The 15,276-nt window shown below is 44.9% G+C and overlaps 1 protein-coding gene across 1 annotated transcript in view; it reads right to left on the reverse strand.

Annotated features, from left to right (window-relative positions):
* The window catches only part of LOC145349290 (DNA-binding protein RFX8-like), a 67,056-nt gene that overhangs the window by 8,516 nt on the left and 43,264 nt on the right, over positions 1-15,276 (reverse strand). Inside the window, exons 9-10 of the mRNA XM_080197797.1 lie at positions 10,463-10,580; positions 2,060-2,340 (exon numbers count right to left, since the gene is read on the reverse strand). Coding sequence (XP_080053923.1) covers positions 2,060-2,340; positions 10,463-10,580 — 399 coding nt within the window. The remainder of the gene's footprint in view (positions 1-2,059; positions 2,341-10,462; positions 10,581-15,276) is intronic.

Genomic DNA, 15,276 nt, shown 5'->3' on the forward strand with positions numbered 1-15,276 from the left:
CAAGATATTTATACTCCTCGAACTCTGGCCTTTTGAGCAATCCTTATTTTAATTGTTCTCCCATTGGTGCCATGCCTTCAGCTGCGTGTGCTCTAAGCTCTGGAATTCCATCTCTAAACCTCTATTTCTCTCTACCTCTTTTTCCTCCTTTAAAACTCTACCTCTTTTGACCAAACTTCTAGTTATTTGACTTAACATATTACATGGCATAGCATCAAATTTTGCTTCATTACATTCCCATGAAGTGCTGTGGAATGCTTTATTACAGTAAAGGTGTTGTTTAAATGTAGGTAGTTGTAAAGGTACTTTAATTGGCATGGGCAAGCCGAACATTTTGTGGCATGTTTCAGCCCCATCATGTCGCTGGATTCTGGGGAAGTGCCAGAAGATTGGAAGACGGCTAATGTTACGCCGTTGTTTAAGAAGGGTGCCAGGCAAAAGGCAGGGAATTATAGGCCGGTTAGTTTAACGTCTGTTGTGGGTAAAATGTTAGAATCCGTCATCAAGGAGGAAATAGCGAGGCATCTTGAGGGGAATTGCTTGATAGAGCAGACACAGGACAGTTTCGTTAAGGGGAAGTTGTGTCTGACAAATTTATTGGAGTTCTATGAGGATGTGTCTAGGGCGGTGGATAGAGGAGAGCTGGTGGATGTGGTCTTTCTTGATTTTCAGAAGGCGTTTGACAAGGTACCTCACAAGAGGTTATTGCAGAAGGTCAGGGGACATGGAGTTGGGGGTAGGGTGTTAGCGTGGATAGAGGATTGGTTGTCAAATAGGAGGCAGAGAGTGGGGGTCAGTGGGTGCTATTCGGATTAGCGGTTGGTGACAAGTGGAGTGCCCCAGGGGTTGGTGCTGGGGCCTCAGCTATTTACCATTTATATAGATGATCTGGAGGAGGGAACCGAGTGTAATGGTGTCGAAATTTGCTGATGACACCAAGATTGGTGGAACGGCAAATTGCGCGGAGGGTGTGGAGAGTCTGCAGAAGGATCTAGATAGGCTGGGCGAATGGGCCAGGAACTGGCAAATGGAATTTAATGTTGGCAAGTGCGAGGTGGTCCACTTTGGTAGGAATAATGGTAGGAAGGACTATTACTTACATGGCGAAAAACTGCAGCAGGCAACGGTGCAGAGGGACCTCGGGGTCCTTGTGCATGAGTCAGCCACCTTGTGCAGGTGCAGCAGGTGGTCAGGAAGGCTAATGGGATGCTGGCCTTCATAGCGACGGGGATTGAATATAAAAGTAGGGAGGTCTTGCTGCAGCTGTATAGGGCATTGGTGAGGCCGCAGCTGGAGTACTGTGTGCAGTTTTGGTCGCCGTACTTACACAAGGATATTTTGGCCTTGGAGGGAGTGCAGAGGAGGTTTACTAGGCTGATACCGGAGTTGAGGGGGTTGACCTATGAGGAGAGGCTGAATAAACTAGGCTTGTACTCGTTAGAGTTTAGAAGAATGAGGGGAGATCTCATTGAGACATATAAGATGATGAATGGGATGGATAGGATAGAGGTGGAGAGGCTCTTCCCACTCAGAAAGGACAGTAGGACTAGGGGGCACAGCCTCAAGATAAAGGGGGGGCGGTTTAGAACAGAGTTGAGGAGGAACTTCTTCACTCAAAGGGTGGTGAATCTCTGGAATTCTCTGCCCGTTGAAGTGGTGGAGGCTGCCTCGCTCAATATTTTTAAGACGCGGGTTGATGGGTTTTTGATAAGAGAGGGGATTAAGGGTTATGGGGAGAGGGCGGGAATGTGGAACTGAGCCACGACAGATCAGCCATGATCTTATTGAATGGCGGGGCAGGCTCGAAGGGCTAGATGACCTACTCCTGCTCCTATTTCTTATGTTCTTATTATAGGAAAACTATGCCATTTAATGGAGAGGCAGATAGTGAAATGGTGTTTTTGCAACTTCCAGATTTTCCTGTTGGACTGTACATGTGTGCTTGCTGGAAGCTGCTGTCCAACTTGTACATAAATATTGTTGAGTACTGTTCACCTCACAATTATTTTCACAGTAAAATTTGGCTATTATTATTAATTAGACTCCAGGACAAACTTACCTTGTTGCCAGTCAATGTATCAACCTTAAAGCCCAAAGGTTTGATGGTGATGTTTTGCAGATTAAGGTCTTTGTCACCCGTTTGTTCTGATTTTACAGTAAGAGATTCTGATGGCACTGAATATTTTTTGAAAACAGAATCTAAGTCTGATTCCTGAATTGCATCATGTGAAAGTTGATCCATGCTTTCTGGTAATGACTTTTCCATCTCTTCTTCCATGTAGGACTGAAGTACATGAGTTAAGTACTCAGAAATGAGAAGATTCACCAAGTGCCAAGATCCTATTGTATACCAAAATAAGAGACTTATTTATAATGTATCAGAATCTTGCAAAATTGTTCACATTCACTTCCCTTTCACTTAGCTGCTTACTCCAATTCAGAGCTTATCCCATTAGACACCAGGAGTTAGGCGAGGTACATCCAGGATGTGACATTAATACATCGCAGGGCACAGACTCACACTCGTACACAAACTGAAGGGTAATTTTACCATGGTCCTAATCCACATGTCTTTGGAATGTGGGACGAGCACCCAGAGGAAACCCTACTACACTCCTTATAGACCTATGATGGTGTGGCCAAATTCCCCTCCAATTCAATTTTTAAGTTTGCTGACAACACCACCATAGTGGGTCAGGTCTCAAACAATGACAAGACAAGAGTACAGGAATGAGATAGAGAATCTGGTGAACTGGTGCGGCAACAATAATCTCTCCCTGACAATGTCAACAAAGCGAAGGAGATTATCATCGACTTTAGGAAACGTAAAGGAGAACATGCCCCTGTCTACATCAATGGGGACAAGTAGAAGAGGTCAAGAATTTCAAGTTTTTAGGTGTCCAGATCACCAACAACCTGTCCTGGTTCCCCCATGCCAACACTAACATGAAGAAAGCCCAACAATGCCTCTACTTTCTCAAAAGACTAAGGAAATATGGCATGTCAGCTACAACTCTCACCAACATTTACAGATGCACCATAAAAAGCATTCTTTCTAGTTGTGTCACAGCTTAGTATGGCTCCTGCTCTGCTCAAGACTGTAAGGAACTACAAAAGATTGTGAATGTAACCCAATCTATCACGCAAACCAGCCTCCCATCCATTGACTCTGTCTATACTTCCCGCTGCCCCGGCAAAGCAGCCAGCATATTTAAGGACCCCATGTACCCAGGACACTCTCTCTTCCGCTTTCTTCCTTTGGGAAAAAGATACAAAAGTTTGAAGTCATGTATCAACTAACTCAAGAACAGCTTCTTCCCTGCTGCTGTCAGACTTTTGAGTGAATTTACAGTGCATTAAATTGATCTTTCTCTACACCTCAGCTACGACTGTAACACTACATTCTGCACTCTCTCATTTTCTTCTCTATGAGCGGTATGTTTTGTCTGTATAGCACGCAAGAAACAATATTTTTCACTGTATGTTAATACATCTGACAATAATAAATCAAATCAAATAAAACCCATGCAGACACAGGAACAATGTGCAAACTCCACACAATCACCTGAAGATGGAATTGAACCCAGGTCCTGGGGTCTGTGAGGCAGCAGTGCTGACCACTATGCCAGTATGCTGTCCAATAGTCCACATTCCATCATATCATTCAATATGAATCATTATATATAATTAATTCTATTTGTTTAAATTAAGGGAGATCAAGTTCTTCACAAGAAAAATCTAGAAAACGTTCAAATTTCAAGCATGAGCAGAATTCTTTACTAAAAGAGCATTTATAACTTTACATTTCATTTTAAACATTTCATTTGTTTGTCATATTACTCTGTTAGTATGCAACCAAAAGATTATTTAATTGAGAATGATTGCTCTTTCCTTTAAGAATAGCATATTCCTGGCAACAATTCTTAAACCTATCTTAGTGGATTGGTTGTGTTCTTTGTTGTGTCTTAACTAGAACTGTGACTTTAGATCTAATGGTTTATCGAACACATCTAGTGGAATCTTACCAAAAAAATTGCAAAGTGAAAACCGGCATGTTGGGCCGGTTTTCTCCCCAGATCTTATAGCATTGTCAAAAACAAAAACAGGTGGGCGTGTTTGACGGCATTATGTTGAGGAGTGGGGGCTAAACACACCAGCAAAGCTGGCTGCACTGAGATTGGGGTATCATTTTTAAAGAGCAAAATATAACCTCCATGGAGGAGGTCTCAAAGAACAAAGAACAAAGGACATCCCAGCATGGGAAACAGGCCCTTCGGCCCAACGAGCCCGCGCCGCTGCATCTTCCCACCCTACCTTGCGTGTATGTGAGTGGAACCCCTAATGTAGCCAGATTCAGGGGAGAATAGTGTCAATTTGGTACACCAGTCAGCCTAAGAGCACATCTTTGGGGTGTGGGAGGAAACCGGAGCGCCCGGAGGAAACCCACGCAACCACAGGGAGAATGCGCAAACTCCCACAGACACAGGCCCAAATCCACCTATCTGTACAGCTAGCAGTGATAGTCACTGAGCTGTTATGGCGCCCGTCTGCTGGTCCAGGATTAAGCACACACAACGACACGAAGTACTAGGCCACTCCCGGAACCTCCAAGAGCAGCCCACGCACGACCCATCGTGTGCATGCCCCTCGTTTGACAACAAGGTGGACCGACCCTGTGGAATAAAAAGACAATACGTTAACATGTAATACTACATTTCCGGTGTCGTCCCGAGGCTCTGACCCTATTTAATACCCTCTACTATAACCCTCCATCCTTGTTTCGCTCATGTGTCTAAGTAAACCTTAAACAAGTCCAACGTCCCTGCCTCCACCACCCTACTTGGTAGCGCGTTCCATACCCCCACGACCCTCCGCGTGAAAAACCTTCCTCTCATATCCAAATTATACTTCTCCCCCCTCACCCTTAGATCGTGACCTCTCGTAATTGTCCCCAGTCTAGGGAAAAGCCTACTACTGTTGACTCTATCTATTCCCTTCAGTATTTTATATACCTCTATCATACCCCCCCTTAATCTCTGTCTTTCTAAGGAAAAGAGCCCCAGTTTCTCCAACCTTTCCTCGTAACTCAGTCCTTCCATGCCAGGCAACATCCTGGTAAACCTCCTCTGCACCCTCTCCAGGGTCTCCACGTCCTTCCGGTAGTGAGGTGACCAGAACTGGACGCAGTACTCCAAATGCGGTCGAACCAATGTTCTGTACAACTGAAGCATTAGACGGCAGCTCTTATACTCTATACCCCTTCCTATAAAGGCTAGCATTCCATAAGCTTTCTTTACAACCTTCTCTACTTGTGTCGACACCTTCAGAGACTTGTGCACCTGCACTCCCAGGTCCCTCTGTATTTCTATACTCCTAATCGGTCTACCTTTTATCACATAACTCCTCCCTGCATTATTCCTTCCAAAATGCATCACCTCGCACTTGTCAGGATTGAATTCCATCTGCCATCTATCTGCCCAATATACCAACCTATCTATATCCTGCTGTGTCACCTGACAGTCCTCCTCGGTATCTGCCAATCCTGCCATCTTGGTGTCATCCGCAAACTTGCTGATCACACCACGTACGCTCTCTTCCAAGTCGTTTATATATACTACAAAGAGGAGAGGTCCCAGTACTGAGCCCTGCGGCACACCACTGGTGACTGGCCTCCAGCCAGAAAAGGTCCCCTCGACAACTACTCTCTGTCTCTTATTTCCCATGATGTGGGTATGCCGGCGTTGGACTGGCGTAAACACAGTAAAAAGTCTGACAACACCAGGTTTTAGTCCAACCTATTTATTTTAATAAATAGGTTGGACTAAAACCTGGTGTTGTCAGGCTTTTTACTCTTATTTCCCAGCCAGTTTTCGATCCACCTAGCTACCTGTCCTTGTATCCCATGTGCCTTAACCTTTTCTACCAGCCTACCGTGAGGGACTTTGTCAAACGCCTTACTGAAATCCATATAGATGACATCAACGGCTCGCCCATCGTCAACCGTTTTTGTCACCTCCTCCAAGAATTCCACCAGATTCGTAAGGCAAGACCTCACCCGAACAAAGCCATGTTGCGTATCCCTAATCAGATCGCAACGCTCCAAATGCTCATACATCCTATCCCTAAGAATTTTTTCCAATAATTTTCCTACCACCGATGTCAAACTCACTGGTCTATAATTACCAGGGTTATCCCTACTACCCTTTTTAAACAGCGGTACCACATTAGCTACCCTCCAGTCTTCTGGGACCTCACCTGTGTCCAAAGAAGACACAAAGATTTGCGTCAGAGGCCCAGCAATTTCATCTTTCACCTCCCTAAGCAGCCTGGGATAAATACCATCAGGCCCCGGAGCTTTATCCATTTTTATGCTACCTAAAAGCCTTAGCAATTCCTCCCTCGTAATGGATATTTCCTTCCACTGATCTACAGCTCCCTCCAAGACACTACACGACACGAAACCCCTCTCCTTCGTGAATACCAACGCAAAGTATTCACTCAGGATCTCCCCCATTCCCTCAGTCTCGATACATAGCTCCCCTCCTTTGTCCCTAAGAGGACCAATTTTCCCTCTAACCACTCTCTTGCTCCTAATATAAGAGTAAAATGCGTTTGGATTTTCCTTAATCCTATCAGCCAAGGCCATTTCATGCCCTCTTTTCGCCCTTCTAACTTCCCTTTTTAGCTCCCTCCTACTCTCTCTATATGCCTCCAGCGCACTCTCCGTTCCCAGTTGTTTCGACCTAACATATGCCTCCCTCTTCTTCCTGACCAAGTCTTCGATACCCCCTGTAATCCACGGCTCTCTAATCCTGCCTTTCCCATCCTTCCTCTTTACTGGCACATGCCTTTCCTGCAACATTTTCAGTTTGCCCTTAAAAACCTCCCACTTACCAACCGTGGACTTGCCAGCTAACAGCCTCTCCCAATCAGTGTCCCTCAGCTCCCTCCTAATCCGACTGTAGCGCGCCTTCCCCCAGTTCAGCACCCTCCCCTTCGGACAGCACTCATCCCTTTCCATTTTTATCCTAAAGTAGACAGACTTGTGGTCTTAGGAAGTATTCCCCAGCATCGGACGCCTTCACCCTGCCCATGATGCTGGCATCAGAATCATACACCCCCCTTACCCCACAATACCATTCACCAGTCATCACTGGCATCCTTCCCCCAAAACATCATCAGCATCTGGCCCCTTCCCCACCCAAACACTCAATGCCAGCATTGGACACTCCAAAACTCAGTACTGGACCCTTTCCCTCCAGCAACACACTCCCACCTCCAACAGTCAATGCTGGCATCTCCACTGCTCCCCCTACCACTACAAATAAATGAGTTTTGCCACCCCTCATGAGGCTTTCTTGAGAGTCCGTTCCTGGTACTTCCCCTGGCACAAGTTGACACTGCCAGGTTGGCACATTGCCAACCTGTGCCAGGCCAAGGCCTAGCCATGTCCCTCTCTCGCAAGGGCTATACTCATCTTTATACCCCCAGAGGGATCCCCACAACGGGTTCATGTCTGGGTGAACCTGTTGTAAACTTCATTGATGCTACGTTACACTGGTGAGGTTTGAAAATACGGCGAGGGTGTATACATGGCAGGGGGATCTTTAATGATATTAAAACGTAGTAAATGAATTGCAATTAGGTTCAAGTCCCTGATTATGTTGCCAGCAATGGGGGACAAAAATGGGAAATCATTTTCTCGTTGATGAGATTCGCGATTTTAGTTTTTACCAAATCTTGAGCCCCTGCCGCCATTCTCATGGACGGAGGGTGTGAACTTAAGATTGCCTGCATCTTTTTTTCATTTCAAAGACCCTGTCCAATAATGTACATAATAGTGGGAGTTCGTGATCTGTCTGAATTTTACTTTTTTTAAAGAAGTTTAATTACGATAAAAAACTGTTCCTTCCACAATAAGTTTATTTTCCAGAAGTTAAAAGATGCTAACCAAATGGTACATTGGAAATCTGAAATAAAAGCAGAAAATGCTGGAAATACTAAGTAGCTTACAGCAACATCTGTGGAGAAACAGTTAACATTTAATTCAAAAGAAATTTGAATTGTGATGCAATCAGTTTTAAGCAAGGGGAGGGTGGGAAAAGTATAAAAAGAAAGGTCTGTGATATGTTGGAAGTCAAAAGAGATCGAAGGGTAGAATGTTAGTCTTCCAGAGCCAAAGGAAATGAGGACAAGACAAGAGACAAAAGATATGTCTAGAACCGATATGCTACTGACAAAAGGAAAAAAGAAGATAAAGGAATCAAAATGATTTTCTTTGCTTGTACTTTTTTCCAAGCATTTTCATTCTAGGCACATCTTTTGTTTCTTTTCTTGCTCCCATCACAATTTTCTTTGACCGTGGAAGATTAAGGGCACGATTTTCCCAATCCACTGGCTGCTCGAGTAGTGCAGTGGACTGCGAAATGTCAGTGGGAGACCAAAACCAGGAATCACGTCTGGCCAGTCACCATCTTTCTGGGCCATTTTTTTTCGGTGTAATCAGCTTCACGCTGGGGAACTGCGCAAGACTGATTACAATATGGAAATCAGCATTTACACCTATTTAGGAAGCCCGGGATACAATCATCCAGGCTCAGTAAAGTTTGTGACACCACAGTGGAAATCCACACCAGCAGAGATCATGTATGATCCACAGCAATGGGGACCAGGTATGATAGCTTTGCATGTGGGACCAGAGGACATTGAGGCTCCCTAGGAGGTTGGGGGTGGGGGAGTGCCACTTGGCACTGCCAGCCTGGCACCCTGGCACTGCCCACTGGACATCCTGGTAGGGCACCAGGCAGTGACAAGGGGATGGGGCTGGACAGGGCTAAAGCCAGACCAGTGAGTGAGGGAAGGTAGCTGATGATGGGCTGGTGATCAGAGGCATTAGGAGGCTGGCCACTGGTGGGGTGGTCAGGGCTGGCCATCAGGTGGGGGTGGTGTTTGGGGCCAACAATGTCAGTGGACGGTGGAGGTCAGGGCTGGCAATGTTAGGGGGGAGGAGGTGGAGCTAGGTGTCTGAGCTGGTGATGTCGGGGGGAGGTCTGTCCTGACAACTGGGAGGCCAGAGATGTCTGGGAGAGTTGAGGGGGGCAGGGGAGTGAGGGGTGGTGTTTGCGCATGTCAACCAATCTCCCAGTATACTGGCCCCTGAGCACTCTGTTGCCAGCCTCTCGGGTGTGATAAGGCCCCACTCACCCACCAGCGTAAATCCTCTGATGGCCTCTGTGCTGCACAGATTGCCGTTTACATGCCCATTGTGTACTTATTTTTTTGGGGGGGGGGGATAAAATTGTGCCCTAACTCTTTCAATCTCTCCTGACTTTCACCCCATTATTGGCCCATCCTCGCCCTGTTACCCCTTGCTCAAAATCATTTACATTCTTATATTCCTCAATGCATGTGAAAGGTCACAGACCTGAAATGTTATCTGTTTCTCTCCACAGATGCTGCCATTACCTGCTAAGTATTTCCGGCATTTTCTGTTTTTATGAATAGGTACAAATGTGTTTGCTAGCCAGCAAGATCAAATGGTCATCTGATACTAGTCTGAGATAGTTGCAAATATTACAGGTGCACTCTAACTTAATTGATATTGTTTTGGTTAACAAACTGGCAAAATCAAACAATATATAGCGAAATCACATTTAACTTTCAAATTAATTTTAACAAGGATAGACCTACTAATCTGCTAGGATAATTAATCTAAAGATTAATGTGTACCCACAGCTCAGGGAGTGCAGTAGTTCAAGAAATCAGCTCACCACCACATTCCCAAGAACAACAAGATGGGCAATAAATGCTGGCCTAGCCAATGAAACCCAATTCCCAATTTAAAAAAAACCTTGCAATCTCACATGATATGGAGTAATATATAATACAATCACAGAAACACTAAAATATATTTTCTATAGGTTCAGGTGGGCAATAAAAAGGGCTGAATTTTTCCCTGTGTGAAAGGCCAGGACCAAAAGGATAGTGGGATCCAGGGTGATATAATGGCAGCGGCAACCAATTAAGAGACATTAAGTTGAGGGAAGCTGGGTCCAGATAGGCAGACAGGCAGATCCTGACAATCAAGTAGGGGGAGGGAGATCCTTGGCGTCATTGCTGGGACTGCCAATGCTGCCAGGTTGGCCACGGTGACTCCCTCTCTGGAACCTGCTGGGAGGATGTCAGGGTTACTTGATACTCTCCCAATGTGGTGGCAAGCTCTCCCTGCACAGACACAATATCTGCAAGAGGCCCTTAATTGGCGATTTAAATGGCCGAGTCAGCTGCCCACTCACTGAGCACCTGGGTTGACCCCCACCAGCTCTCCCACCTCCCAGCCCATTACCAATGGGATAGAAAAACTCATCAACTTATTTCCTTTTGTTTAAAATCAATTTTCTATTCTCAGTACTTACAGAAACATGGATATATTGCAGTTCTTAGTTTCAGAAGCAAGCCTTACCAAATGACTCTGCGTTTGACAGGGTTAAAGCACGACTTATTGCAGACAGAAAATAGTTCCATCTCAACTGGAAATTTGCAGCTAGTTGTGTGAATTCTTCTCCCCTGAAGTTGCTGGGCTGGAATATTGAATGTTTTCATCTTTATATTGCACATTATTGTGAAGCGATACTCTTGAAATAAAATCTTGAAATAAAATTTGGTGATATGAATTGACATTGATGATTTGAAGGGAAAATCTAATTACAAATGTACCACACCCACTGTATGTAAGAATTACCAAACAGCATCCACCAGCTTCTTCATACATTTTCCTAATTTGATGGCAGAGTGGGTGTTTTGCAGATATCATAAAAAATATTCTTCAAGTTTAAAATTGGTTTTCTCACAATCTGCAAGACCTCAAAGTGCTTTTGTCAGAAATATTCTGGGACAGCATTGACCTCCTGGACACTACCAGGAGCCTCTCTTCATGGGGAAGCAGCAATAAAGAGGTGTCCTTCATTATGCCCCAGCAAGGGTCTTCTAGATAGTGGTGGTTTGCTGTGCTGCAGAAGGGGAGGCCCTGACTCCTGAAGATACAGTGCAAGTATTCTCAGACAAAGAGAAGGTTGAGGATGCCAAGAAGATTCAAGCATCCTGACAGATGTGAGGTGCCTCTTGGAAGGTGCCAGGATATAGGCACACAGGAGATTTGTGAGGTGCTTATGATCACGCATTTCAGCTGACCCTTAACACTTCACCCTTCCAGTCTAATAAATGTCCACACTCCAAGCACATAGAAGCAACTCAGCTCTGCTGGAAGGCCAGGCCCCCTCAGCCATTGGCACCTGATGCTTTGGCAAAATGTGAATGATGAGTGTGCACACCATGATTGCTCCCTGCCAACCCCTGAGATGACACTTCCCATTCTTGCACCGTGGATAGCCATCAACACTGCATGGCAATGTTTGTAAACCAAATTAAACATTTATTACATTAATCACAACACACAAGTAGAGACATATTACTTTTCTGAATATCCGTGAGGCCCAAATGCATCTATTGTGTTTTATTAAAGATTGTACGTGTGCTCCTATATAGTGTTGTCCCTTGGTTGCTAAATGTGTTGGAGGCAAGCTGCTGACCTTGCTGCCACATGGCTTGGGATGATTTTGGCAGCCATACTCTGGGTCCCAGCATGCTGTGGCATTCCTGCATGTGTGCAGGAACTTCAAGTCACCCTGGCTATCTGAGTATCAGTGTCACGCATAGAGGGAATGACAATATGCTATCCTCATCAGGAGCACTGAGAAAAACTCCCAGAAGCAAAATGCAGCAACTCCTCCTCCCTTGACAGCACACTTTTACCTTGCTGCTAACCTCAGAAGGACAAGGACATAGGGAGACTCCAGGTGCCTTGATTCCTCTTGCCCTGTCACTGCTTCTTTGAGCAAGGCAATGGGATGCAGGTCTGCTTACGTCTCTGATATCCAATGTCCAGTCTGCTGGATGTAGTCCACTGGATGTGACTCTCCATTAGAGTCACCAACCTGTAGACAGAGGATGCCAAGCATACAGAAGAGAGGAGATGGCAGAACCCATGGCCTGGATCGGCACCTCCTCTGTCCAAGCCAGGGTGTGAATACCCTCTGGAAGCTCAATTAGATATTCATGTATCTCATGCTGTATTTACAATATCTGCTACCTCATAAATGACTCCAAAGGCATGCCATCAGCCTTGGGCTAAGGACTGGCCTCTCACACTCCTCCTACTGCAGTATCCTCAGCTGTCATCATCTCTGAGAGATGACCAGGTGAATGTAATGCTCGTACTGTACCAGGGTGTGACCGTGAATCTAATTGTGAATGCATACCCACCATTGTGACAGTATTTGTACTTGGAATGTTACATCCTCTGAGGTCTCCTCCTCCTCAGAGATGGACGAAAGTCCCCCAGACACATCCACTCACTGGTCCTGTGATTGACCTGTGTGAAAAAACAGAATTGTGAGGCCCCCACTCCCCTCCAGGGAGGAGCCCACAAAATCAGCTGCAGTTCAAATGGACGTCTGTACGTCAGAGGACACACCGTCTCTCATGCTCGTTTAATGTTTCCCTTGTGCCCAGCTCTGAGGTGGATCACCCTCCCATGATTGAACTCTGATCTTATCACCCAGCCTGGTAATCTGCCAGTGGCAGAACCTCCTTCAACACTGGTGTAAGGTTAGCAATGATTGAGGTGTTGCCATGTGTTGTGTCCTCTCCCTGATATTCTATACCTTTTCTCCTCTGGGAACAAAGAAGAATAATATGAGTGGCTGCACCTGAGCAAACACAAGCCTAACTGCTCTGCACAATTGCTGTGACTTTTGTGACCGAAGATATACATGTAGCATTGGATCACTCTAAAGTGACCTTACGTGGATCACCAGTGCCATGCTTGTGTCCCCTGACAGGGCTGTAGTCATTCATTTTCCAGGAGATGTTACAGCCTCCATCAATCACCACCGATATGGTGATGTTTCCCTCTCCAACATCTGCACCATCATACTTACTCATTTGTTTCCCTCCACCCTCTCCATACCCCCAATAAAGAAAATAGAAGTTTGTCACTGTTACTGACCTTGGCAGAATAAAGAAGGTAATTGATCCATTTGCAGGCACCGCAGTCAGGTCCTCCAGATTTGATTTGATTTTATTGTCACATGTATTCATATACAATGAAAAGTATTGTTTCTTGCACGCTATACGGACAAAATGTTCATAGAGAAGGAAACGAGAGAGTGCAGAATGTAGTGTTACAGTCATAGCTAGGGTGTAGAGAAAGATTGACTTAATGCAAGGTAAGTCCATTCTAAAGTCTGACAGCAGCAGGGAAGAAGCTGTTATTGAATCGGCTGGTACGTGACCTCAGACTTTTGTATCTTTTTCCCGATGGAAAAAGGTGGAAGAGAGAATGTCCAGGGTGGTTGCTTTGCCAAGGCAATGGGAAATGTAGACAGTGTTAACAGATGGGAGGCTGGCTTGCTTGATAGATTGGGCTACGTTCACGACCTTTTGTAGTTCCTTGCAGTCTTGGGCAGAGCAGGAGCCGTACTAAGCTGTGATACAACCAGAAAGAATGCTTTCAAAAGTGCATCTGAAAAAGTTGGTGAGAGTTGTAACTGACATGCCAAATTTCCTCAGTCTTCTGAGAAAGTATAGACATTGGTGGGCTTTCTTAACTATGGTGTTGCAATGGGGTAACCAGGATAGGTTGTTGGTGATCTGGACACCTAAAAACTAGAAGCTCTCGACCCCTTCTACTTCGTCCATGTTGATGTAGACAGGGGCATGTTCTCCTTTACGCTTCCTGAAGTTGATAACAATCTCCTTCATTTTGCTGACACTGAGGAAGAGATTATTGTTATCACACCAATTCACCAGATTCTCTATCTCATTCCTGTACTCTGTCTCATCATTGTTTGAGATCTGACACACTAAAATGTGTCATCAGCAAACCTGAAAATCAAATTGAAGGGGAATTTGGTCACACAGTCATAGGCGTATAAGGAGTGTAAAAGGAGGCTGAGAACGCAGCCTGTGGGGCACTGGTGTTGAGGACGATCATGGAGGAGGTGTTGTTGTCTATCCTCACTGATTGTGGTCTGTGAGTTAGGAAGTTCAAGATCCAGTCACAGAGGGAGGTGCTGAGGCCCAGGCCAGGAAATTTGGAGATGAGTTTTGTTGGAATAATGGTGTTGAAGATGACTCAATGGCTGCTGATTATCTCTGACACCTCCATCCAAGTCTCTTGGTTAGGTGAGGAGCTCTTGTCCTTTTGTCCCTAATGGAGAAGACAATCTGCTTTGCTTGAATAGCCTGCAGGACATCATCACTGAAACATGGATGGGGCCAGATGGGACCTTGTTTCTGCCTTGCCCACAAGTGGAGGTTAACTGCGTCCTTGTTGTCAAGATCACGTGTTGTTGCTGGCTTCAGGCTGATGGGATTCCTTGGCTAGAGGCTAATAGGAGTTGTTGATCTCAACTGGAAGAGAGCCAGCCACAATTTGATCCTCAGGTACTGATGGCCCTTTATACATGCCACCAGCACTACCCACTTCCAGTTCAGTCTCCGTATCTCCACCGGGTCACATAAAATTCTGGCATTTGTCTCAAATGCTGCAGTTAATATGATTTTTGATACTATTTAGAGTATAGGTTTCTGTGTACCACCTTACATTGATATACAGCACTCATTTTCCATCCAGTAATTTTTGTGTGAAAGGAAAAATACCATTGATAACAACATACTACATTTTGTGACATTTTTGTCTTGTGGCACTTTGTGTTAAACAAAATAGTATAAATTTCCTTCTACCAATTCTAGTCTTGGACAGGGCGATAGATGACTTGAATGAGTGGTAAGGTTGATAATCTAAGTGAGTTAAGCAAGTGGAATGTTGGATTTTTTAGCCGTTACGGAGAGTGAGGGAGAGAGAGAATCCCAGTTAACCAACATTCCTGTGGCCCAAATCCACATATATGCTGCTCACCAATCAAATTCAAATCAGATCTGGGCCTCAAAATTATGGAGTCAAAATTTACCCTCTATTGTGAATGTACTGTTGGAGTCAGACTTTGTAATTGTTTTTCTTTAATAGATATATGAACGGTAAAAGACTTACAGGGAAAAGCATTGAAAGGAAAGCCAAAAAAATTAAAGGAATAAGGCAATCTTTACTTAGACATCACTAAGTCTATGGATGAAATTGCATAATAATACAATTCAAAAATGTTTGTCAATTGTTTTAACAGCATGGGTTATAATTCACAATATATATGTCTTGAT

The sequence above is a fragment of the Carcharhinus amblyrhynchos genome, chromosome 10, assembly GCF_965287045.1.
Source record: "Carcharhinus amblyrhynchos chromosome 10, sCarAmb.v2.hapA, whole genome shotgun sequence".
In the NCBI taxonomy this organism is placed as follows: domain Eukaryota; kingdom Metazoa; phylum Chordata; class Chondrichthyes; order Carcharhiniformes; family Carcharhinidae; genus Carcharhinus; species Carcharhinus amblyrhynchos.